The sequence below is a fragment of the Ursus arctos genome, unplaced genomic scaffold (genome assembly GCF_023065955.2).
Source record: "Ursus arctos isolate Adak ecotype North America unplaced genomic scaffold, UrsArc2.0 scaffold_17, whole genome shotgun sequence".
NCBI classification, from domain to species: Eukaryota; Metazoa; Chordata; class Mammalia; order Carnivora; family Ursidae; genus Ursus; species Ursus arctos.
In genome coordinates this window covers 12,596,605-12,622,517 of record NW_026622841.1, presented here as the reverse complement: position 1 = coordinate 12,622,517, position 25,913 = coordinate 12,596,605, and the positions used below count along the sequence as shown (strand labels likewise).

The following is a 25,913-nucleotide window of genomic DNA, read 5'->3' as shown; positions in this document are numbered from 1 at the left end:
GGGGTCAGGTGGGGCCAAGAGACTGGCTGGGGCAGGCACGGAAGGCAGAAAGTTGGTGGGGCTTATTTCCCCTGGCTGGGCTGTTGGTAGGTGCCTGGATAGACAGTTTACCAACGAGTGGCCTTGGGAGCTGAAGAACCTATTAAAACCATGGGAAAATAAGGTGTTGGCAAAGGAAGGGCTGACTGATCAGTGGGCAGAGGGCCCTTAGGTTGAATCACTGGTGTGGCTCAGAGCTTCAGTGAAGACTCTCCTCATCTTAATGGAGCCCCGTTTTCAAGAGAGATGGAGGCCATGTGAGTGTGTGAGCTTACTGTGGCAGTCCTGTGACTTTCTATCTTGTCCAACATAGAATGAAAAGAAGACTGTGAAGATGATGAACCAAAAGGGCCTATTTCGAATCGGCTTCATAGAGGAGCTGAAGGCACAGATCCTGGAAATGAGGTATACCAAGGGGGCGCTCAGCATGTTCGTCCTGCTGCCTTCCTGCTCTGCAGATAACGTGAAGGGCCTAGAAGAGGTAAATTTTCATTTTCGTGTCTTTACAAAATATTTCAGTGTCAATCTTTGGAGAGTCAATCTATTTACCATCTACCTGCCTGAGGAAGAATGGCACCTCAGCTATCAGAGATATCAGAGAATATATAAGGATCTGAATTCAATGAGATAGTTCTTCCTCATTGGTTTAGAAAAGGACAAATGCCAAAAATATTGGATAGGGCTTTCCTCTCCCATCTCATAGCTCTCTGCAGTTTTTCTCCAGACCAAGGAATTTAGTTGTGGAGTGATGTGAGAATTGCTGCAAACGAAATAGCTTTTCCTTTTCTCTGAATAGCCTGACTTCTGGCCTCTTGCTTGGACTAATCTGCTATGGCTCACATAACGACCTGGTAGCTGAACTCTGTTTTTGGGTGCTAGTGCCTTGACAGAGTGGAGATACTGACGCTGGAATAGATTGCTTGTGAGGTGGGAATCAGTGAAGGCTAGAATGCCTCAGCTATATGTTGTTCTGTGCGGTGGAGAGATGGAGACACAGGGAGAGAGAAATACCTGGATAGTGATCACCATAATAGCCATTATTCAAAATTTATTGTGTGCCAGCACCATGTTAAATACTTTACATACATCATTTTGTTCAATCCCGGCAAGAGCCTAATGGTATTCTCTCTGTTTTATGGAAGAGGGGGGTTGAACCTCAGAATGTTAAGGCGTGGCCAAGCTCACCCAACTTGGTCAACTGAGCTTGGCTGGGCTTTGACACCCAGACACCAGTCTGTCAGATGCCAGAGGATACAGAAGTCAAATTGTCCTGTGACTTCGAAAGAGGAAAGAGATTTGCTTGGAGGACTTTAAATGAGATCAGAGTAGTTTGAGGCTTAGGGGAGAACCTTGAAGATTGTTACTGGCTGTTGAAATAGACTCGAGCCCTTTGAAGTAATTGGGTTATCCTTTGCAGGCTCATAACCAGACCCTAACCATTATTTCCTTCCTTTCGTAGCTTGAAAGGAACATCACTCATGAAAAAGTAGTGGCCTGGAGCAGCTCAGAGAATATGTCAGAAGAAACAGTAGCTGTCTCCTTCCCACAGTTCACCCTGGAAGACAGCTACGATCTCAATTCTATTCTACAGGACATGGGCATCACGGATATCTTCAAGGAAGGGAAGGCTGATCTTACTGGAATCTCTCCAAGTCCCAATTTGTACCTGTCAAAAGTTGTCCATAAAACCTTTGTGGAGGTGGATGAAAATGGCACCCAGGCAGTTGCCGCCAGTGGGGCTGTTGGCACGGAAATGTCCCTACCTTCCTGGGTGACCTTTACTGCCGATCACCCTTTTCTCTTTTTCATCAGACACAACAAAACCCAAACCATTCTCTTCTATGGCAGGGTCTGCTCTCCCTGAAAGGAGCACACTGTCTAGTACCCGGGAGCTGGAAGAAAGTGCCAGAACGGTCTCCCCCTGGCATAACATGGGCATTTGCGTTCTTGCTGATATCTAAAGCTGACCGACTTCTGTCACAACTCCCAGCCCCCTTCCTCTGGCCACTGGCCTGTGCTTATCCTGATCCTTCTTTCACCCTCTGGCTGACTTTCACCTACTTCCATTACTATCGAAGGCCCTGGCTCCCTCCCTAACCTTTCACCACACTAAGCTTTCAAGCATATAATTCACCCTCTGTGACCCTCAGGTCAACGTAATTGTGAATGGTACTGACTTTAAGTTCCCTACCTCCTAATAAAGGAATCCTGGAAGTTCAAGTCATTAGACCATTTCTAGGGGAGGATAAATTCAGAAACCATTTTAACATGGGCAGCAGGAGGAAATGTTTAAATGGAATAGGTTTTGGAAACTCAGCTCTATTTCTATGGTAGTTAAAACCACAGGTCATCGCTGGGCAAGATGCCCTGCCTCTTCCTCTCCCATCTTCTTCCACTGCATGGAAAATGCCCTGTCAGATGCTTCTCACCTGGGAGAAAATCCACCCACCTGGGGTGGGTTTAAGTGAGAGCTCAAGGACGGAAGCCTGCCCCGACCAGCACTCATTCTGTGGAGATCAGGATATGCTTTGTGAATCTGACATTGACCTAGGAGAGGGGCAGCGGATTTAAAAATTAGTCTCAGCTTTCCTTATCGAGTCTCTTAGACCATCATCATGAAGCACGATCCTCTGTGTCTTCTTCACCCCCTTCCTCAGAGAATTCTCCTCGTAGTTACCCCTAACTATCCAGAGTATTAGGTGGGGGAGGGGAGCACTGCCCTCGCTGTGGACTGCTGGGCTCCCCGACCCCCTGTGTTAGGAGTCTGGCCACATGGACCTATTTCCTACTGGAGGCCTTATGCCTGGTCACATCCTGAGAGCAGGCCTCGGTCTGGGCATGATGCATGTGGAAACCTTTGTCAGGAAGGCCCTTGGCTTCATATCAAGCTCTAGTCTATTGAAAGCCAGATGCCTGAGTGTTCAAGACGCCAGGACCTGGGACCTTCGTTCTCTGATGCGTCTGTCTGAATTCTTGATCTCTGCCTTAGCTGAACGCTCTGGAATGACTACTAACAATGGCTAACTCAAGGACGTGGACGGTCGTTCCATCAAGGTGAATTTCTGGTGTTGGTCGTGTTCCTGTTTCCCGGCCCTACCCTATGAGCGTCCTCCTCTCAGTTACCGCTGTGTTGGTTAAGTGTGGCTGTGGTGGGTTTTGCAGGAGAAGGTAGGTTAAGTTCAGCTGCTGTCATGCTGGCCCCGGTCCCGCTGTTTTCCTCTATAGTAATGATTTCTTTGTGCTGTGAGGGACAAGTTCCATGTTCCCCATACAGTCTTCTCATGGTCCAAGGTTGTTTGTGGTATAAAAAATTTCTCACTGATAACGTGAGGCAGCTTGAGGTGGCTCTTCCAAGTCTTTTCCACAGAATGCAGTTCCCATGGGTCAAATTTATGTTAGATAATCAAATACATAGTCTCTTCTATGGTTCTTTTTCGGCTTGACGTTTTGAAGATTCCATGCCTGACCTGGCATCACTGTTGGATACTGAGCTAAATAGCTATGAGCTACATGAAGGTTTGGCATTGTCTGGTGTTGCTTATGTTCTTATTCCTTGGTAGACACATCTTCTCGTTTGAATTGGGGTCTCTCAGAATTTTAATCACAAAGGGAAAGTGTATCTATTTACAAAAATGAGAGTGATATTCTTAAATCTTTCTGTGAATCAGTAAACTTACCTTTTACTAATCTTTAATTGATTAAAATGTTTCTTCTTAGTAAATAAAGCAATTTTGTGATTAGTTAAAATGTGTACGGTATTTTATGTGCCAACTGATTTTTTTAGTGACATAAACCTAATTTTAAATCTTTCCATCCCAAAATATAGAAATACATAATCTATAAAACTAACCATTCATCTCAATTATGTCGGGAAGACATATCCTGTGCCAGAAAATCTTTCCCAACCTTCCACCATAATTACCTATGAAGGCATACACAAAAGATGAAAGCTTCCAATGATTCTAAAATCTAGGAGTGATAGCCAATGGATCCTCAAACTTGGAAGACATTTCTGCTGACTGCAAGTTAAGAGTTGGATGGAAAGCCTCATCAGGCGGTTCCCCATATGGTGCCGCCCCTGTGTCAGTCAGCTTTGTTCCCTCCCATTACTGCCTCCCCCGGAGTTCAGAAACACAGAGCTCTGCCAGCTTAAATTCCAGACATCCATCTCTCTCCTTTATCCTTGCTGTGTTCTCCTAGCCTCTTTCTTGCCAGTTTTTTTCTTTCTGCAGCCATTTGAAGACTGAATGAAACTCCCCCAATAGAATGCACGGGAAGGTGAAAAAGGGTATTGGCACTTTCTGCCCTGGGCAGTATAGTCTTCACAAGGAGAGTATTTTTGGTGGGACAAGGACAGAAAGAACCGTGGTGGCAATGTTGTTGGGTGTGCATATTTCACTTGTACCCTCTGTTTGGAGTGTCAGAGTCAGACAACACAGGGAGGACAGTGTTCTAACTTAGTTCAGTGGAACTATGGTAGATGGAAGCCTATGAGAAACTGGGACTTATGCTAAAACTTAGGAGCTCTTGATTCTTCCTTCGTGCGCCAGTGAGATTGACCCTTTAATATGGCAGCCAGAGGCACAGAGAGCATGCAAGTCCATACTCTATAAGTGCTAGAAAACCAGCCAGTTGTACAAATCCGGGGAGTGAACTCCTCCATTTCTAGTTCAAGATTCCCTCCACCCAGCAAGGTTGACAGGTAGGGCAAATGAGGCAACATAGATTCCAAAACAACTGATTCATTTACTCCGACTACATTCTGGGAAGAGAACCACTACTGTGTCATACCCAACAGGCTCTCTAGCGCCCTCCAGGTGACAGGCTTTGTACATTCTATTTTATTTCAACTCGGGCCCTCCTTATGATTCCAAACATTACCTAATGCATCTTTCCCCCTCAGACTCCTCCCCAGGTTTTTCCTGTGCTGGAACGAGCCAGAACATGTGTTGCTTCACCCTGATTGCTGTTTACTTCTTTTGCATTTGCATGTGTGGTTTTTTTTTTTTTTTTAATTACAGTATCATTAACCTTAGGTGGAGGCCCTATGATTGGGATGATGGGTGAGGAAGCTGTGCGGTGTCTCAATGGTTTTTTTGGCTCCACAGTTGAATGCCAATGTCAGAGTGTTCTTCATCCAAATTACTCATGTTGTGTTCTTGTTTTCACAAATCCACTGTCTTATTCTTTTGTTTTTTTTTTACACAATAAATATAACACAAGATTATATTTAAGAGGCATACCTCTTACCAATATATTCCATATGCTTAATATTCAATTTAAAAATTCTCATATTCTCATACACTGTTTCCCTTCTATGAATGTTATCCATCATGTGCATCAAACAATGTTTCAGCTACAGATGGGTGAAAGGATTTGAGAAGCAATCCAGTGCACAAGAGTGGAGCTGGTGGAAACCCACACACCTTTTGTTGACATGTATAGGTTCTGAATAGATCATCCCAGGTCCAAGGTTAAGTAAATGGGGAAAAAAATATAGAGCTTTAAAAAAATTAGTGCCCAGTAAGGAATGAATACATCACACTATAGACCAAAAAATGAGGCTTCAGAAAATGATTTGTGGCAAGAACCAGATGAGAACTTTAGAGAACTTTTTAGTATGATTGATAGGTTTGAAGAAGGCAGGGCATCTGTGGAATTGGAGCAGAAATCTATGAAGATAAACTGTAGATAAATTGTAACAAGGTGTGAAAAAATTGGATGAAATATAAAAAGACTGCCAGGGACCTAAAAATACAGTATCAGAATTTAAGTAGATGTTAGAGGCATTAAAGAAGCAAAACTGATGCACTGGAAAATTTAATTAGGGATGAATAGGGTGTATTTCAGTGTTTGTCTTAGAATATATAGGAAATGATAAAAGGGAAATTCATAGCTATAGAGAACAGAAAATAAACCCAAGAATTATGGTATTTCTGAGCAAGCAAGCATATTAATTGGCATGAAATTAATAATCAAGACAAAAACTTTCTTAACTTGGATAGTCACCTGATTAAGTGGATTGATTTCCAAGAAAAGTAAGCAAACATAGACTTGCTAAAAAACTGTAAAAATAAAAGGTTGAGAAAATAATTCTGTTAACATTTGGGCAAAAAAGAACATAGTTCACTTATAAAGGATAAATAATCAGAGACTCCTCAGACATTCATGTTCTGTTAAATTTCTGAAGACAGGGAAACCTAATCTACAGGTCTGAAGGGAAAATGTATGATTAAAGAATTTCCTGACCAGTCAAGTTGTAAATGCGGCAGAAAATCCTTCCTAGCTGTATTTCTGCACAGGTGAGCATGGAGTGTTTAATCCCCAGCACCTGGCACCATGCTATAACCATCATAGGAATTGAAACTAAATTCATGTTGCTTTGAGTAGATTCCAATGCAGTTGAAAGCTCCAAAAGTAAAGAAATACATCCAGTAAAAATAGGGTTTCAACAGACAACCAAAGGAAGAAGAGAAATTCTTAATTTTAAATTCTAATTATGTCCCCAAATTGTTGGCAGCTGTGACTCTTTCCTTTGGCACTTTTTTTTTTTTTAATATTGGGTCCAGGCATGGGGTGAGTTTCAATATCCAGAATAAGACTAGAGTCATGAAATCTCTGAATTGGAACAGTAATAGTTCTCGATATTTGTTGAGTACTTACATTTACTAGTATTGATCACAGACCTTTATATGTGCTCGCCTATTTAATCCTCTCAGTCTTCCTCAGAGGTAGGTTATTATTAGGACCCATAGTTAACAGATGAAGAAACTGAGGCACAAAGTCACTCAGGTCGCAGTTGATTGAACTAGGAGTCTGAACCCGGCGGTATGGCTGGATATTATACAGTGGATCTCTAACCACTACCCTATATATCCTTCCAAGTAGAAATGAGAACATAAGAGGCCATCTATTTCCATTTCTTTATTTTGCAAGGATGACCTTTGAGGGCCAAGGACTCACTCGAGATAAAGTTTTGGGTCCCAATGTGCTTTGAGCTTCGAGGTGGAGAATTCAGGGGGCAGAAGGAATATGGGGTAGGCAATCATCATGGTGGCAGCTTCAAGTTCTTCAGTGGGAGCCGCCCCCAAGGTGTGTATCTTCCTGCCCTGGCCCTGTGCCAGGCAGTGAGTGACAGAGGTCTTTGCCCCCTGGCTGTAAGTGGGTCCACTTGAGTTACAGAGGCATAGCCATACTCCCAGGTGACTGCTACTGTCACAGAGGAGGACAAATTCCCACTCAATGGGTATAAGCTGCTAACATCCTTGCCAGGAAGCACATACAGAGCTTTCCACTCCTAAATTGTTAAAGCAGGCAGGGGCAACTGCAAAACAGCATTCATAGACAGTCTAATGGGTAATCTCAAAGACAGAGATAAATGTATGACATTGATTACCAAATGTCTGAAGGAAATAACCACACGAAAAAAAGAAATCAACCTCGACAGAGTTAACAGATTAAATAAAATACATTAAGACATATAAAATAAGAATAGGAAGTTAAGATATTCATTTAGGGCTCCTGGAAATAAGCTTAATTATTAGAAAAGGTCAGTAAGTTGACTGAATAGCAGAATGAACACAGCCAAAGAGTCAGCTGGAAGACTGAACCTCGAAATTCTACAAAACGTAGAAGAGACAGGTAAAGAGATAGAAAGTACTTAACAATGTCAAGAGCCATGCCAGTAGTTAAAAAAGCTCCAACATTCATCAGAGAGCATTTCAGGAACACAGAGAGCTGAGGAGAGGAAGTACGCAAAGATATAAGAAAAGAAAAATGTATAGAGTTGAAAGAAATTCATGCCGATTCAAAGGGCCCGTCGAGAGCCCACACTTCCACACTGCGGCCAAATTATTGAAGATCAGGGAAAGAGGGGAGTATTCTAAAAGTCTTGTGAGCAAAAGAAGTAGAATTCATAAAATGGAATGAGAATCAGATTGAGTTTATGTTTCTCTTTGGCCCTGCAAGAAGATACAGGGCAATATTTTGGAATTCCGAGAGAAAGGAAATGCAACTCAAGTGTGACCCTATAGAAAGTGTTAGTCGTGGGTGACAGCAAATGCGTGAGCAAGGGCTCTTAGCTGACTATCTGTAAACTTTACCCTGAAACAAGCTATACTGCAAAAAAACCCTTAAAAGATGAATTGGAGAAGAAAATGTGAGCCATGAATAGCTGTGATGCCAAAAAAGAAAAAAAAGAGTAAAATGTGATTTAAACCTAAATTAGAATGAATTATTAAAAAATAAGCATTCATATTGATCTTAACAAAATGGTAAGGAACAAAGATAATCATGACACATATTTCTTTTTGTTTTTCATTTACATTCTGATTTTCTGCAATTATGATTTGAAGCATTCTTTGTGTTCACAATTTTTAAAAAAGATTTTATTTATTTGAGAGAGAGAGAGAATGCAAGAGGGACAAAGAGACTCCGTGGTGAGCACAGAGGGGCTAGATCTCACGACCCTGAGATCATGACCTGAGCTGAAATCACGAGCAGATGCTTAAGGGCCTGAGCCACGCAGGTGACCCCACAAGTGCTTTTTAAGTGGTATTTAACTCATTAAGGTAAAATGCCGCAGCAATTTTTTTTCACTCATGGTTGATTTCTTGGGGAGCATTTTTATTAACTGAAAAGTTTTGATTTTCACTATTTTCTTCTTATAGTAGTTTTGCATGTTTGTTGGGCAACTTTTTCTGTTCACAATGAAATGTGTAGAATTTGGGGGCTAAAAATGACATTCCTTTAGGAAGGCAATGTTTCTTGGTTCAAGAGTACCCTCTTCTGTTGGCATAGTAAAGTGCAGCTTATAAAACAAATGGTGCCTTCTTGCTATGCTTGTTGATCTGAATTGCGTGCACAGATATTTGAAATGAGGTGGCCTCCATTAAACTGGTGGAACAGTTCCACCGGAAGAATAAATATTGGTAAAGAGGGACTAACTCATTATGCCGAGATTTTATGATCGTCTTTCTAAAAAATCCAAATGAGTTAGCTGACAGTTTACCAAATAAGGAAGTTCTTCAAGATGGTTAGTTAGTTACCCAAAATAAAAAAAAAAGAAAGCCTTCTTATACACCAGTAATAGCTATTTGCTAGTTCAACATTTCAGTTAATTCATCGCATTTAATTCTATTTGAGATTTTCTTGTCATTCGTTTATTTAGTTATTTATAGTTTATACATAGTTATTTATAGTATGCATCTCCCTGGCAGAATGTCAGTCTGATGAGAGAAGGGATCTTTTACATCTTTTTCCTTGCTGTTTCTCAGTACTTAAACCAGTATCTGACACAGAGAAAATGCTCAAATAATAATACTTGTTGAATAAATGAATGAATGGAAAAACCACAGACCCTATTCCCAAGAATATCAAAACTATAAAATATTTATGAATAAGTCTAAAAAGACGTGTTTCTGTCTGATGAATTACACAAATACAGAACTATTAAAAATATAAACGCAGAGTTCAATGATTTGTCAAACAGTGAACGTCCATGCAACCACTGTCCAGATGAAAACAATATAACATTATCATTAGCCCAAGTCTGCTCCCTGCATCATCTTCCAATTTTTACTTTCTTCATCTTCGAAGTAGGACCAGTATGATGGCGCGCTCACTATAGTTAGTTTTGCCTGCTTTTGAACTTCATATAAATAGAATCATACGGTCTATATTCTTTTGCATTTGGTTTCATCAGTATTGTTTTCGATGCTCATTCATTTTGTTGTCTATAGCTTTAGTTCATTCCTTGTCAGGGCTGTGTAGTATTTTATTGTGTGAATGCAACGTAATTTATGTCTATGTTCTACCATCATATGTATCTCTTGGTGCCCATGAATGCACATTTCTGTTAACAATTTTGCTAAACTCACTTTTAAATTCTTATGATGTATGTGTCGATTATTCCGTGAATGATAATTTTATTTTGTTTTGGGTCTTGAAACTTAATTAATTAATTATTCAGTCACCTTATCACATTTGCTGAGCTTTCCTTTTTTTTTTTTTTTTTCTATTCTTTCTCTTTAGACCTGGTTCAATTTTGAATGGGAGCAGCAATAGTGGGCATATTTGTTTCATTTTTGCTTGCGAAGACAAAAATGGTTTTCCATCTTTTTTTCCTCCATTCCTTTCTACCTATAAGCTCTACTGAGGGACATGTAAGATGAGCGTATTCTTGGCTCAGTAGGTGAGGATGACAATTTCTCCCACATGAAGGTTCCAATCTAAATTCCCAGGGGAATTTCCATAGGCCTTGGTAAACTGGTGGAAAAACTCATCTAAAGGAGAGTATGTGCAAGAATTGCCAAGGAATGTTTAGAAAGCAGAAACAATGAGAGAGCTTGGGCTAGATATGCAGACAAATGGTCTTAGTCAGCTCCTGGAGAAGCAATGCTGCAGACAGGGGCTCTTGTTCAGGGAATTTTCTGGGTGAGGAGGAGAGGAGAGGGTTTTCTTGAGAGAAGAAGGACAGGGAAGGGAAACCTGTTCATCAATCATGTGGTCTCAGCTAGAGATTGGATTCACTCTGATCCTATGGCTGAAGCTCTGGAGGACAAATTACATTCCAAATTGAGTCCTGTTTTGATGCAAGGGGGCTGTCCTGTCCTTTTATATCCTTATGCCAGTGAGTCACAGCTGAGGTGTGCCCTGGCTGGGGGTGGCATGCTGCATGACTCCCATTTGAATCATCAGCCAAAACAGCGACCGGGTGACAGGAGCACTGGCTGGCAAAGGGAATCTGGTTGGGACCCAGCACCAACCAATACATTATAGGCTTGGAGAAGAAAAGTGTCACATGCCAGTATCAGTCACAGATGTGCAGAGGTTGTGCCAAAACTTGGGATGGGTGGAGAACCCCCAAGTACTCTGGTTCAGGGCTTAATTATTTTCATGTCCTCACTCAGAAACATTGGAACCACTTTTATGGTTTCTAATTGTCAATGTATTTTCTACCTTTGGGATAGTTTTGATATTGGGATGAAGGGGCTAATGAGATAGAAGGTTTGGGAAGGGTCCAATGATAGGAGGCTGTGATGACATTGAAGGTTAGGTTTATGAAGAACAAGGATGAGAATTGTAACCAGAAGGGGGAATTTCGGGGTCCAGTAATTTCCAGTAGGAGCAGTTCCTGGTGGCCATGACACCCAGAGTGTGACCATGTATGTGGATCACAGAAGAGAGGGAAGGGGAGGGTCAGGAAAGTGCGAGATGCCCCCAGCATGGACTGTGAAGATATACAGAGGGGTGGTGGGGTTAGAACAGACAGGAAGAACTTGCATGTGCAGAGTGGTAGGTGGCGAGAGATACGGTTGGGGAAAGAAGGGGGAAGTCTCTAAAGGGAACACTGAAGGTGACGGAAGGAAGAAAGTCTTCAGAAGGAGCAAGAGCAGGACACCAGGCATGGGGACCTTGCTTCCTAATCCTAAGACATGAGTGGTGGTCCCAGGGAAGACTGTGGGATGTGTGGTCCTCAGCGGAAAGCCAGGCCTCCCTGTGAATGTGCCTGGCAGAGGAAATGCATTAGGAAAAGGCAGAGGGCTTGTGGAGGTAGCTGGCCCATACAACAGGGGGTCTAGGGTCACAGAGAAAGGAATTAGAAGACATATACTGATACAGATGTTCAAACATAAAGCATTATTGCCAACTCAAAGATTTCATTTCATTTTTAAAAAAAACCAGCATCTTCATTTCAATGGCATCCAGGGTTAACTCCATAACCAAATGCTGATTCTTTCCAAATCTTACTCAATTGGTGTATCTCTCAGTGACAATGAGAAAGTTAAGTCAATTAAGTACTGTTTTGAGTTTGTTGAAAGAGTTGTAATCAGAATATTAAAAAAACAGAAGGCAAATTGTGAGTGTTGAGATTGGCACATACATTACCCGTGCCCTTAGAAGGTATATCACTGAGCTACCTCCTTTGGCAGACTTGTAGGCGAGAGGGAAGAGCTAAGATGTCCTTCTAAGATTTGTTTCTTAGCAACGATGACAAATCTGCACACCCTTTACCCAAGACTAAAGCTGAGAATAATCCAAGCACTGTTAATTTAAAAATTTTTTTTAAAATTTCAATTCAATTTAATTAACATACAGTGTATTATTAGTTTAAGAGGTAGAATTCAGTGACTCATCAGTTGCATATAACGCCCAGTGCTTGTTACATCAGGTGCCCTCCTTAATGCCCATCACCCAGATATCCCATCTCCCCACCAACCTTCCTGCCAGGAACCCTCAGTTTGTTCTCTATAGTTAAGAGCCTGTATGGTTTGCCTCCTTCTCTGTTTTCCTCTTGTTTTGTTTTTCCTTCCCTTCCCCTGTGTTTATCTGTTTTGTTTCTTAAATTCTTCTACATATGAGTGAAATCATATGGTATTTGTCATTCTCTGAATGGCAAGATTTCTTTCTTTTTGATGGCCAAGTAATAAACACACACACACACACACACACACACACACACACACACACACATCACCTCTTCTTTATCCATTCATCTGTAGATGGACATCTGGGCTCTTTCCATATCTTGGCAATTGTGGACATTGTTGCTATAAACATTGGCTTGCTTGTGCCCCTTCCAATCACTATGTTTGTATCCTTTGGATAAATACCTAGTAGCAAGCACTGTTTCTTTAATGGACTAGTAGAGACAATAGGGATGCCTCAGGATTAGCAAGAAAAACTGGAATTTGGAGATGTAATTTTTTATTGAGTTTTTTTTTAATAGTTTTGTTTTCCTGAAATCTGTGAGCTTGTTGGATGTTTATGAATTATTGGTCCTTAACCCAGTGTTTGGTACATAGTAGACTCTCAACAAATGTTTGCTGAGTCAACTAAAATGAGGGATTTCATAATTCATGGAAAGAATGCTTGAGAACAAGAGAACGTGTGTGTGTGTGTGTGTGTGTGTGTGTGTGTGTGTGTGGTTACTGCCTACCCAAACTTTTCTCACTGCTCTTTCTGGTTCTTTTCTAGCAAGATAGTTTTCTTTCATTTTCTTCTTTGCATTTGATATCTCAAAATAATGCAACTGCTAAGTTACCTTTATTGCAGAGACCAGGCTTGTCAGGACACAGCCTTGTACATCCACGGTGAGTAAAGTATGCATTAAATCAGATCTTCGTCAGGCTATAAACCAGCGGTTTCCAACCTTGGCTGCACATCACAATCACCTGGGGTGATAAAAATTCTGATGTCTGATTCTCACTCTAGAAAATGCTCACTTAAGTTGTCTGGGCATCATTTTTGTTTGTTTGTTTCCCAGGAGATTTTAGTGTGTATCTAAGATGGAGAACCAGTGCTCTGAACAATTCTTTCCAGGGGATTCCCAAGGTCACTGGGGATGAAGGCCCTTTCATGGTCTCTCCACCTGGGTCAAAATTCATTTGACTTGGCCATTTTGGTCCTGGGTTGAGCTCCTGCTTTTAGTCTTATTTTGCTGTCTGGTTGATTTTTTTTTTAAAGATTTTATTTTTTTATTATTTATTTGACAGAGATAGAGACAGCCAGCAAGAGAGGGAACACAAGAGGGGGAGTGGGAGAGGAAGAAGCAGTCTCCTAGCGGAGGAGCCTGTTGTGGGGCTCGATCCCATAACATCGGGACCACGCCCTAAGCCTGAGCCAAGGCCGCCCTGAGCTGAAGGCAGACGCTTAACCGCTGTGCCACCCAGGCGCCCCCTGCTGTCTGGTTGATTTTTATATCTTTATGCTTGGACCTCCCAAATCCTCTGTGGGGGAACTTAAGAATTTAAACTCTATCCCTCTATGTTGTAAGGTGCACCCTTTTTGAGTTCACAGAACAACAAGTGCATAACTTCATGGCCACGAGTGGAAGAAACAGGAAATCCAATCCTCAGTTTTGTTAAAAACCTTACATGCTACTTTTTACGAGGGAAATTGTCATTGAGAAACCAAAGGTTGTTTCACTGGAAATGCAACGCTAATGACTAGGGAGAGGCAGAGAGCGCTACAAATTAAAGATCTCAACAACTCATGTTACACATGCTTCCTGGTTCCTCACTCAGCCACCTCTGTCTCTCCAAAAATCAGGTAAGTTCTTTCTTTGGCTTCCACTTAAGACTTCTGTGTTTTAAAAACACGTTGATGTTTGTTGATTTGAAGGACGGACTTCTGTTGTGTGTAGTTTTCCTTGGGCTGGGTTTGTTTAGTACAGAGCCTACACAGCCATGACAACGTATCATCATCTTGGTTGACAGTAAGTTAATTCATTTTATTTCTCAGTTAACTTGCAAGGAATCCCTGTGAGGCAATGCGGGGTTGAAACAGGAGTTTTAACAGCAGATATAGAATGACTTAGCAGGGATGGGCCCTTGATGGCCAAACCTCTTCAAAGTATTTAGGCTTTCAAAAAATTTTATTCTGCCTTAATCTCATTCTTGTTTTAGGTTTTTTTTTTTTTTTGAAAGCCTTTATAAACTAGTTATAACATGGTGGGGAAGAAAATATAAAATGTGTTTTATTTATTTTGGTAAATATTAATTGCTCTTTAAAACTACTTCTTTTTGTGTGAGATAACAAAAGTAATACGAACTCATGGTACAACCTGAAACAAGATAGAAAAGTATAGAAAAGAAAATACTATTGCCCCTACTTAATAGTCCATGGCAAAGTGATATATCTTTGCCCTTCAGGGAAAATTCAGTCCAGAGTCAAGTTTTCACACAGTTAGGGATTGGGGTTTAGGAGAATTAATGTGTCCTGCCACTCTCCGGACTAGATCTTGAATCAGTTGAGAAATGGAAAGTATCAGAGAAGGAGCCGCTGTTAGCTTTATTATTTTAAGGCTGGATTGGAGAACACAGCTTGCACCTGAGGTCAGCAGGGATTCCTCGGCCTTCCCTTGGCCTGGTCATGGGCCAGCAGCTGGACAGCTGGACAGGAACAGGCAAGGGCTGGGCCTGCTTGGGGAAGATGAGCACAGGAGGAGGCAGCGGGCAGGCAGATACAGGCAGGCTCTGGCAGAGAACAGGAGAGGCGTTAATCCTGCTGCCTGTGGAAATGAGAACAGGAATACCGGATGCTGCCAGATTGATTCACATCTCCTGTCCAGAGAAGGCCGAGAAAAGGGGGAGAAGCAGACTGCAGTGAGTTTTCCCTGGGAGGGTGAAAACCTCTATTTTCTGAATCAGTGCAGGGAGAGGAAGAGAAGCAGGAAGGGTTCCTGTGACACAAAGCAATTCAAATGAATGGAATGTTCTCGTTTGGTTTTGATTGTTGTTGTTCTAGATCTTGCTGGAATATTCATGGATTCGCCTGGTGCAGCATACACTCGGTTTGGGTTTAATCTCTTCCAAAAGCTGAATAAAGTACATGACGGCAACATCTTCTTTTCCCCTGTGGGCATTGCAGCTGCCATCGGCATGCTTGTCCTGGAGGCCCAAGGAGCCGCCGCAGTCCAGTTACAGAAGGTAAGGAGGCTCCCTTGCTGTCTAGCACGGGCTCGTCTCTGGGGCAGCCCTCCAGCATGACCTTGAAATGCGGCTTGGAAACAGAGAATGAATATGAAGACACAGAGCAATTTCAAATCTATCAGGGAAGTCCTCCTCCTCCAAATATCGCCATGCCATCTGCTCTCTGGTGCTTGAAATTCCTTTGAGCGGGGGGTTTTGTGAGTGGCCTTGTCCAAAGTCATTAACCTCATAATTAAAGATTGAGCGTGAAGAACAGAACCTACTGGAAGAACTTGCATAATCCCCACTAGGCTATAAATGACACATCAAAGATCAGTACATGAATGGCTAAACCGCTGTAGGTGAGATTAATGGGCAGTCGAGACCTTTGGGTGATTTCACAGGGAGAGAAATGTTATCTGTTTTCCACTGAGGTTTCTTTAACAAACATGTTACTGATTCTGTGTGAGGAGTTTCTCTATTCTGACCATAACCACACTATTTTCTGTCCTTTCCAGATGCTTTTCTCTGAAAAAGATACAGAGAGCTCAAAAGTCAAAATGGAAGAAAAAATGGTGAGGAGACAGGTGTTGTATCCTTCAGGATGGCTGCTTTGTTGATGTGGGCTCTCTGGGAAAATGTGTAGGAGAGCTAATAGTTCATACTTATTTTTAAGCAATTACAATCACTCCAGCCAAGTAGGGTTGCTTGTAATAAGCCCTTAATATTAAGATGAGACTTTTCAAAAAAGATTTATTTATTTACTTTAGAGAGGGGGAGAGAGAGAGCACGAGCCAGGGGAGAGGAAGAGAAAGAGCCCCTGACGTGGGGCGTGATCTCAGGATTCTGAGATCATGACCTGGGCTGAAACCAAGGGTCAGGCGCTCAACCGACTGAGCCACCCAAGCGCCCTGAGGAGACTTTAATTTTAAGGGCATTGACCACTCTGATGTAAGTGCCCATAGACTGAAAATTTCCTGTGGCAGAATGAATGGGTTTAGGAGTTAAACAGATTTGTGTTCAAATCCTGTCCCAGTCACTTAACTACTTGGGCAAGCTATTTTCTTTGAGCCTCCATGAAGTGTCCAGTGGAGTGTCTGGAACACACTGGTGACTCACCCAATAATACTGGCGGTGGTAGTAGGCAATACTATTACTACATTCCATTCTTATTTTAAGCCCCCTTGGTGATGTTTTATTTAAAAAATATATTAGCACAGGGGCGCCTGGGTGGCATAGCGGTTAAGCGTCTGCCTTCGGCTCAGGGCGTGATCCCGGCGATCTGGGATCAAGCCCCACATCAGGCTCTTCTGCTATGAGCCTGCTTCTTCCTCTCCCACTCCCCCTGCTTGTGTTCCCTCTCTCACTGGCTGTCTCTATCTCTGTCGAATAAATAAATAAAATCTTAAAAAAATATATATTAGCACAGGATTACTGACTTCTTAGGGTCTCTTAGAGCTCTAGGGTTATAGTAGTATTCCTTACCTAAAGGATGATCTGCTCAAATGCGGGGAAGTTCATAGGTCAGGGCTGGCATCTGGAGACGGTTGGAGCTCTCAGGAGGGGCACCTCTGCCCAACAGTAGTCATCACTCAGTCCCAGACGCTCATAAAATCATGGCTCCAATCGCCCAGCAATATGAGCTGTTCATTTCACAATCCCACGTGGCCAGGTCATCTGGTTGGCTGAGGGGCGTATGTGGAGAGTCAGGCTTCCTTACAAAGTTTGTGCAACAGAATTGGGTCAGACAGCTGCTGCACTGTCCACTCAGTCAAGGAGCACAGTTGTTTTCAGAGCCTTGTCCCTCCCAAGCATAGTAGCCTGTACAGAATCTTTGTGGGAATTAGAAAAAAGAACACCCCCTTGGACAGGTGCCCACCCTGGCTTGGTGATGGGGATTAGGGTTGGCTTTCAGCTTTGTGCAGGGCGCAACCTGTACGGCTCTGCATAGCAACTCTGTCCATTCCTCAGGACTTTGCTGTGAGCCACAGAGTACGAAGAGGAACAGAGTTACTGACCGAAAGGATGTTAGGACAGGGGCCTGTCTTGGACGTCATCTACTCTGATCTCCTTTCTTAATAGATGAGAAAACAGATGAGTAGAATGAGCTGCCCAAGGACATGCCAGATGTATATTTGATTAGCACATGAATTCAGAGTATTCTGAACCTTGCTTTTAAAAATTGAATTTCAAGATCTTAGTATGAGATCTTGACAATTTCAAGATTTGTTGAAGGAAAACTGCTTTACTACTCACAAACCTTCCGACACCAAATGTGGGGTTTTTTTTACTCACATTAAACATTTGTGACATTAACTGCCTGGAGTCAGAGCAGACCCCACACATTAAGGGCTCCATTCCACGAGACTTGCCCTACTTCAGATGCCAATTGCAAGGTAGTGAGTTCCCAGATTACCCACACTTCTGTCCAACTTGGCTACAAATCAGAGGATCCCATTACTCCTTACTTAGGTTTGATAATTTGCTATAATGGCCCACGAAACTCAGGGAAACACTAGTCTAGTCTACTGTAAAGGATACAAATGAACAGCCAGATGACGAGGTATATAGGGTGAGGCCTCAAATTGTCCCAAGAGCAAGAGCTTCTGTCCCTGTGGACTTTGGAGTTCACCACCCCCCTAGCACAGGGATGTGTTCACAAACCCTGAAGCTCATTAAACACTGTAGTTCAGGGATTTTTATGAAAGCTTTATCATATAGGCATGTCAACTATTAGCTCTATCTCCAGCCCCTCTCCTTTCCCTGGAGGATGGGAGATGGGGCTGAAAATTCTAAGCTTCTAATTATGGTTTGGTCTTTTCCGGTGACCAGCCCCCACCTTAAAGCTGTTGAAGCTGTTCAGGATCCCACCAAGAGTTGTTTCATTAGAACAAAAGATGCTCCTATACCAGGAAATTCCAAGGGATTTAGGAGTTCTGTGTCAGGAACTGGGATCAAAGAGCAGATATTAAAACAAAAGATGCTCCTGGTACCTCTATCCTTCAGGAAATTACAAGGTTTAATTTAGGAATTGGAGAAAGAGACAAATATACATTTTTTTAATGTCACAGATGTAAAATATCTTGTTAATTTTTATATATTATTTTTGTTGAAATAATACATTATTAATATTTAGATTTAAATGATGTTTTAGATAGATTTGCTTTGGTAAAATATAATATTAAATTTGATTTCATCTGTTTCTTTTTACTTCTAAGAATGTAGTTACTAGAAAATTTAAGATTATATATGTAGTTCACATGCATTATATTTCTATGGAACAGTACTGGTCTATAGTATATATCCGGGAGGTAGGGTTTATGTATGTTTGACTTCACTAAATATTAACAAATTGTTTGCCAAAGGGATTATACCAATATCTGTTCCACTTAGCAGTGTACATTGGCCCATTTCATAGAATTATGTAGAGAGAGTGGAACCTGACCCCACTGGCCTTGAAATCCCTAGTTATTGATATTCATTCACAGTTGACCCTGAATAACATGGGGTTGAATGGCACAGGTCCACTTGGATGAGGATTTTTTTGGATAAATGTAACACTGTATTGTAAATGTGTTTTCTCTTCCTTACAATTTTCTTAACATTTTCTTTTCTTAAGCTAAATTTATTGTGAGAATACAGCACATGATATATATATAACATATATCTTTTTTTGATTTTGAAGACCGACAAGACCGAAGAGATACATCACCAATTCCAAGAGTTTTTGGATGAGATAGGCAAACCCACTAATGATTATGAACTCAAAATAGCCAACAGGCTATTTGGAGAAAAGACGTACCTCTTCCTTCAAGTAAGTTTTGCTGTGTCCACCACATGTATGAGTGGTATTCATGAATGGCCAGTGGCCCTTTTAGGACTGTGGGTCCTGGAGGCATGCTGCTAAGCTAACTCCCTGGCTCAGCCCACATCACAGGGTGTGTTCCCCTGCCTCTTCTCCAGACACCCAGACCCTCTGGGAGCTTCTTTTTAATTCTGGCAGTCTAATTCTGAGTTTTGCCTTAAACCTATCGCATCTGCAAAAAATGTATATGGAAGTACTCAAAGTGATTTGCCCAGGTCCTAAAATTCCCTGCTAACAATGCTAGTCATCTTAATGTAGAGACACATTTATTTAGAGATGTATGAAATGGATAGATTGAATTTTCAACCTCTTTCTATTCCTTCTCTGTTCCTCTTAAAGAAATACTTAGATTATGTGGAAAAATATTACCATGCTTCTCTGGAACCTGTTGATTTTGTAAATGCAACAGATGAAAGTCGAAAGAAGATTAATTCCTGGGTTGAAAGCCAAACAAACGGTAGAGTATGGATCAGTCATTGAACATAAAACACTCCTTGAGTACCTGCTCTGAGAGAAGACCTGAGCTTGACACTGCATGTGGGGCCAGGGTGCATAAGCTTTTGGTGGGGGGCAGACTTGAGATAAATTTTTCAGGGTTAGAAGGGCAGCACTGGGCATGAGGAGTGGGAAAAGACACTACAGATGGTGGAATGGTCTCAGCAAATGGGAGAGAGTCAAGGGTGCACCAGAGAGGGACCATAGAAAGCCAACCTCATGGAAACACATAGTGGAGAATGATTTGCACGTGGCTGTAGATCACGATATCTTTGGGGCTCCTGAAACTGGACACACGTCTGTGTTGGGTTCATATCTTTTCCTCTATATCAGATCCTTCCTTTCTGAGTCTGGGTCCATAAGTGGAAATGTCACAGAGTGGTTCCTTTCTCTTTGTCAAGTGAGAAACATTCAGTCTCCCCCCATCAAGACCCACCTTTTTCTTTTTTAATTTTAATGTTTTTTTTAATTATATTTTGTTAGTCACCATACAGTACATCCCTGGTTTCTGATGTAAAGTTTGATGATTCATTAGTTGCGTATAACACCCAGTGCACCATGCAATACGTGCCCTCCTTACTACCCATCACCGGTCTATCCCATTCCCCCACCCCCTCTCCCCTCTGAAGCCCTCAGTTTGTTTCTCAGAGTCCATAGTCTCTCATGCTTTATTCCCCCTTCTGATTACCCCCCTTTACTACCTACAGCGGGGGCTGCCTGGGCTTCATCTCCACTTGAGCGTCACGCAGGTGTTATAACAACTTTCAGCCCCATCCACAGCAGAGAACTTGACAGAGCCCTCCCTTCAGCCTCCCTCCTTATCCCCTAGTATTGAGGCAAATGCACAAGAGATACCAGACAGGACTACTAATATGGAAATACATGTTGGGGGGCGCCTGGGTGGCACAGTCATTAAGTGTCTGCCTTCAGCTCAGGGCATGATCCCAGTGCTCTGGGATTGAGCCCCACATCAGGCTCCTCCGCTAGGAGCCTTCCTCTCCTGCTCCCCCTGCTTGTGTTCCCTCTCTCACTGGCTGTATCTCTCTCTGTCAAATAAATAAATAAAATCTTAAAAAAAAAAAGGAACTACACGTTGGGGAGCAATAGCTGATACTTTAGTGTTAGAGTTTCAGAATACATTTTTTTTTTAAACTTCAGTTATCAGGAAGACATTATTATTTCACAATGCGTTTTTTGGTCTTCATACTTAGTCTAAAAAATGAAATAGAATTTGAAAGAGCAGGAAAAAAGAGGGCCTATCAAAGGGTTGACTGAAGGCAGTATTCAGTGTGGGCTGGGCTAAACCCAGAGACAAAAACATTAGCCCCTTTTCCAATAATATAAGAAATTTCTAAGTTTTAGGTGGCAACCACATCAAATGGGTAAAAATAATAACAGCTAACACTTACTGAATGCTTCTTATAAGCCAGATAATGTGTAAGTGCTTTACACATATTGTAAATATGTGTAATATTACACATATTTTACACATAATATTACACAATAATATTGCAATAACTCTATGAGGCAGGTTTTATTCCTGTTTTACAGATTTGGAAACTGAGGCACAGCGAGCTTAAATAACTTGCCCGAAATTCCTCAACCCATAAGAGACAAAACTGGATGCTCACAGAGGCAATCTGATCTCAGAGCTTGAACTCTTAACCATCACACCTCAATTTATCCAATGGGATAAATAGGCAATGGGCAAAGTGAGAACCTCCCTACGATTCTGCCAGCAAACCTTTTGTCGGCAAGGCCTTCAGGTGCTGACCTGGCTGAGGTTTTAATGATGAGTCAAGTCCATCTGCATCTATCTGCCATGCATAGCACTTGTGATCTTGAAGATGGGCCAATTTTGTTGTTGTTGTTCGTTTGCAGAAAAAATCAAGGACCTGTTTCCAGATGGTTCTCTAAACAGCTTCACCAAGCTGGTGCTGGTGAACATAGTTTATTTTAAAGGGCAATGGGACAAGGAGTTTAAGAAAGAAAATACCAAGGAGGAGGAATTTTGGCTGAATAAGGTATGACCCTTAATTTATTTACGTGATGTGTTTATCCATGGAATATAAAATCTAGAGTCATATTTGAGCAAACGTACATGGTGGATAGCAAAGGTGGCTCTGAGGCTCTGATTTTTACCATCATTTTGTGTTGAGCTAATTATTTTGGTGAGCTAACTTAGTTGTCTTATGCGTCTTTTGACACGGCACGCTCTGTTACTTTGTTGCAGAGTACAAGCAAATCTGTGCCAATGATGACACAGCACCATTCCTTTAGCTTCACTTTCCTGGAGGACTTGCAAGCCCAAATCCTGCGGATTCCATATAAAAACAGTGACCTAAGCATGTTTGTGTTGCTGCCCAATGACATAGATGGTCTGGAGAAGGTAAAACCCTGCGTCTCCCCAATCTTACTTTCATTTCCTGAGATTTTGCGTCCCATTGGTTGTTTCTGGGTAAGCCTGGAAACAGGGCTTCTGATAGGGAGCCGGTGTCTGATAGTGCCGAGCGAAAATATTTCTCATTCTGTGCAGCAGCGATAGATGGATGTCTACGGAAGAGCATTAGATGGATGGTATCAGGTTTATTGAAAACAAGCAATACTAGAATATTTGGGGATGAACTAAAATGAGCATTTAAGGTCATACGGGAGTTCTAAAGATCAGCCACCATTCTGAGAAATGGTCCATCTCTATGCACCTTTTCCCCAGAAATCTGCATTTGCACATACAGCAAAATTTGCATCCCTGTTCAGCAGGCGATTAGACCTCCTGATTTTCTTTCTTGGGCCTTTAATTTCTTTTTAAAGATTTTATTTTTTTGGGAGCAGTTTTAGGTTTACAGCAAAATCGAGAGAAAAGTACGGAGATTTCCCATGTATCCCCTGGCCCTACACATACATAGCTTCCCTCATAATCAATATCATTTACCAGAATGGTAATTTTTTTTTAACCAAGGATGAACCTATATTGACACATAATAATCATCCCAAATCCATAAGACCTTTAATCTTGAACGCCTTGATTTAGTCCCTTTCATTTAAACCCAGACTAAGATATCTTCTAGAATGGGTCCAGTACATGGAAGCACTCAATAAGTGATAGGTACTATATTATAATACTAGATGCCGTTCTGCTGGTGTGAAATATCTCTAGTAGCATTATACATTGGAAAAACTTGGGACAGCAAAATGGCAATATGTATGAAAGCTTTAAGAGTGTTCATACTCTGACCCCAAAATCCCAGTTGTGGGGATTGCCTTAGGGAAATAATTCAAAAGAAAAAAAATTGCCTTTCTGAGTGAAATCAGTAATTTCTGCATTAAATACACTAGGATACCTAGTTTGAAATTCATCACCATCATCATCATCATCATTGTTATTTTGAGATCCACAGTATCTATCAGCATCTATCATGATGGATACATACTAGATGACTGTAAAATGAATGGATGAATATTTGGCAAAATCTATCATCTCGATGGACTTATTAATTTTATCAGTTTGAAGATATCCAGGAGAGATACAGACTTGTGAATAAGTTTACATCAAAACAAGTAACATACATTCAATGTGATTGCAACTATGTAAATATAGATATATAATATAAATTATATCAATTATAACATTTTAATTATATATAATTCATATAAATATACAACTTAGTATATGTAAATTGCATATCATATATTCATAAAAGACTACAGGGGAATAGTAAAAAATGAAATGATATGTATTAGATTGATAGAATAACTTATTTCTCATCTTTAAAAATTCATTTAATACTATTGAGTTTTCACATATACACAGATAATTTAAATAAAGAAGTATAAGACAAGTGCCTGCTATATAAAGGCAAGAGTCTAGTGAAATGAAATTTCTACTTTTATTCATTATCAAAATTAGTAATTTCTGATACAAATCAGTGTTACAGTGTTTCAACTTTGTATTGATAATCATACCCCCTTCCCCTCCTATTTTTCTTAATAGATTATAGATCAAATAACTCCAGAAAAATTAATAGAGTGGACGAACCCAGGGCATATGGAAGAAAGGAACGTGACCTTGCACTTGCCCCGGTTTGAAGTGGAAGACGGTTATGATCTGGAGGCTGTCTTGGCAGCCATGAGGATGGGGGAAGCCTTCAGCGTGTGCAGAGCTGACTATCCTGGGATGTCCTCACACTCCAGGCTGCAGGCACAGAAGTTCCTGCACAGGTCCTTTGTGGTGGTAACCGAGGAAGGCACCGAGTCTTCAGCGGCCACCAGTGTGGGCTTTGCCCTCACCTCAGCGCTGGGTTGTGAACATTTTCATTGCAATCACCCTTTCCTGTTCTTCATCAAGCACCAGGAGTCCAACAGCATCCTCTTCTTTGGTAGACTTTCTTCTCCTTAGGATAGTCATTGCTTTGGCAGAAAACCAGCGTTGGAGTATTATTAAGACTACGGAAATAGCCCAGTCTTAAAAAAAAAAAATTGTTTTACTTGCTTGCATTCCAATCTTACCATCAAAATCAATGATTTAATGACTGTAATAGGCTGTGTTGTGTTTATAATTCTCCTTGAAAGTGAAATGTCCTTTTGTTTGTGCCATGTATGAAGTGAGTTAAGTCAAGGCTCATTAGTAATCTCCTGTTGATTTCTTCTGAAAGTAAGTCAACCTCTTGTAGTTTTGTGCATTAATGGCAAGAAACAGACTCTTCAGTAAAGGATATGGACTAGTGTTTCTGGCAGTCCCTCTAGTTCTAATAGTGTGACATAATACACAAATAAAATAAAACAATAATTTATTCAATACACGTGTTACTTTTTTCTTTCTCAGCAGATAGTGTGGCCAACTGCACAGAATTTAGAAGCATATCAGCAGAACAAAAATTAAAGCTTAAAGCCAGAACAAAATAAAACAGTGTATCAGACAGAGAGGATTCCCATATTTTCACCCTCTCTTCTAATGGAGTATCTTATCTGTTGTCAGTTGTGTAAGCATTTTGATATTGTGAAACAAATGTGATTTAGAGAAGATAAATACTGTAGCCCATCACTATTTGTACCTGTCACTTTTTGAAGTGACAGTAAATATCTGGTATGACTTTTAGAAGAGTGTTTTCCTTCTTTTTTGCCCATTTCCATATTTCTGGTTATTTTGTGAGTGAGCTGTGGGCACTACCAAATAGTATTCTTCTTGAAGATGCTGTTTTAGAGGCTCTCAATCTATTGCCAATGCTCCTTATTGTGGGCTTACTCGACTTCTATTTTTCAGTTTTTAACAAGATCCCATTACTGACTTATTTTTTTAACAGCTCTTTTCAGCTATAATTTACCTACTTAAATTCATACATTGTAAATTTACAATTCAATGATTTTTGGTAAATTTCTACAGTTACGCATCTATCACCACAATCCAGTTTTGGAATAGCTCTATCATCCTAAGAAGTTTTCCTTATGCCTGTTCCCACCCCCAGTCCCAGACGACTATTGATTTATTTTCTGTCTTTATAAACTTTTCTTTGACATTTCATATAAATGGAATAATAAAGTATGTAGTTTTTTGCATTTAGCTTCTTTCACTTGGCATAATGTTTTCAAGGTTCATCTAATTTATAGCATGAATCAATACTTCATTCTTTTTATGGCTGAGTATTATTCCATTACATGGATATTTCAGATTTTGTTTATTCATTCATCAACTGGTGAACATTTATATCGTTTCTACTTTTTGGCTATTATGAATAATAATGCTATGAACATTTTGTATACAAGTTTTGTGTGGGCATATATTTCCATTTCTCTTAGGTATATACCAAGGAATGGGATTGCTGGGTCATATGATGTCTTAATGTTTGTCATTTTGAGGAACAGCCAAATTGTTTCCCAGAGTAGCGGCAACCATTTTACAATCCCATAGCAATGTATGAGGGCACCAATTTCTATTCATCCTTGCCAATACTTGGTATAACCTGTTTTTAAAATTTTAGCTGTCCTCGTGATTGTAAAATAGTATCTTGTAGTTTAACGGTGTCTTTTGAAGTGCAAATAGAGTCTAATATATCAACATTATCTTTGAAGGATAATGCTTTTGGTGTGTTTAAGAACTCTTTCCC

The 25,913-nt window shown here is 40.9% G+C and overlaps 2 protein-coding genes across 6 annotated transcripts in view; both read left to right on the top strand.

Moving 5' to 3' along the window:
• SERPINB12 (serpin family B member 12) overlaps positions 1-3,702 on the top strand; it is a 45,037-nt gene extending 41,335 nt beyond the window's left edge. For all 5 annotated transcript variants that reach the window (XM_057313277.1, XM_044383205.3, XM_057313276.1 and 2 more), the window contains 2 exons: positions 353-520; positions 1,499-3,702. In XM_057313277.1, the coding sequence (XP_057169260.1) occupies positions 353-520; positions 1,499-1,903 (573 nt within the window). In that variant the 3' untranslated portion in view covers positions 1,904-3,702. The remainder of the gene's footprint in view (positions 1-352; positions 521-1,498) is intronic.
• A 10,329-nt stretch (positions 3,703-14,031) lies between these two features.
• On the top strand, positions 14,032-24,567 carry SERPINB13 (serpin family B member 13). Its single transcript, XM_044383206.3, has 8 exons — positions 14,032-14,091; positions 15,289-15,470; positions 15,971-16,027; positions 19,138-19,266; positions 19,657-19,774; positions 21,694-21,836; positions 22,046-22,201; positions 23,804-24,567. The coding sequence occupies exons 2-8, from the start codon at positions 15,306-15,308 to the stop codon at positions 24,206-24,208; spliced, it is 1,173 nt and encodes a 390-aa protein (XP_044239141.1). The 5' UTR covers positions 14,032-14,091; positions 15,289-15,305; the 3' UTR covers positions 24,209-24,567.
• The last annotated feature ends 1,346 nt before the right edge of the window (positions 24,568-25,913 follow it).

Coding starts and splice junctions, on each gene's coding strand:
- SERPINB13 (XM_044383206.3), top strand. CDS start 15,306: ATGGATTCGCCTGGTGCAGCATACACTCGGTTTGGGTTTAATCTCTTC. Junction 19,775..21,693: donor GGTTGAAAGCCAAACAAACG/GTAGAGTATGGA, acceptor GTTCGTTTGCAG/AAAAAATCAAGGACCTGTTT. Junction 21,837..22,045: donor AGGAATTTTGGCTGAATAAG/GTATGACCCTTA, acceptor ACTTTGTTGCAG/AGTACAAGCAAATCTGTGCC.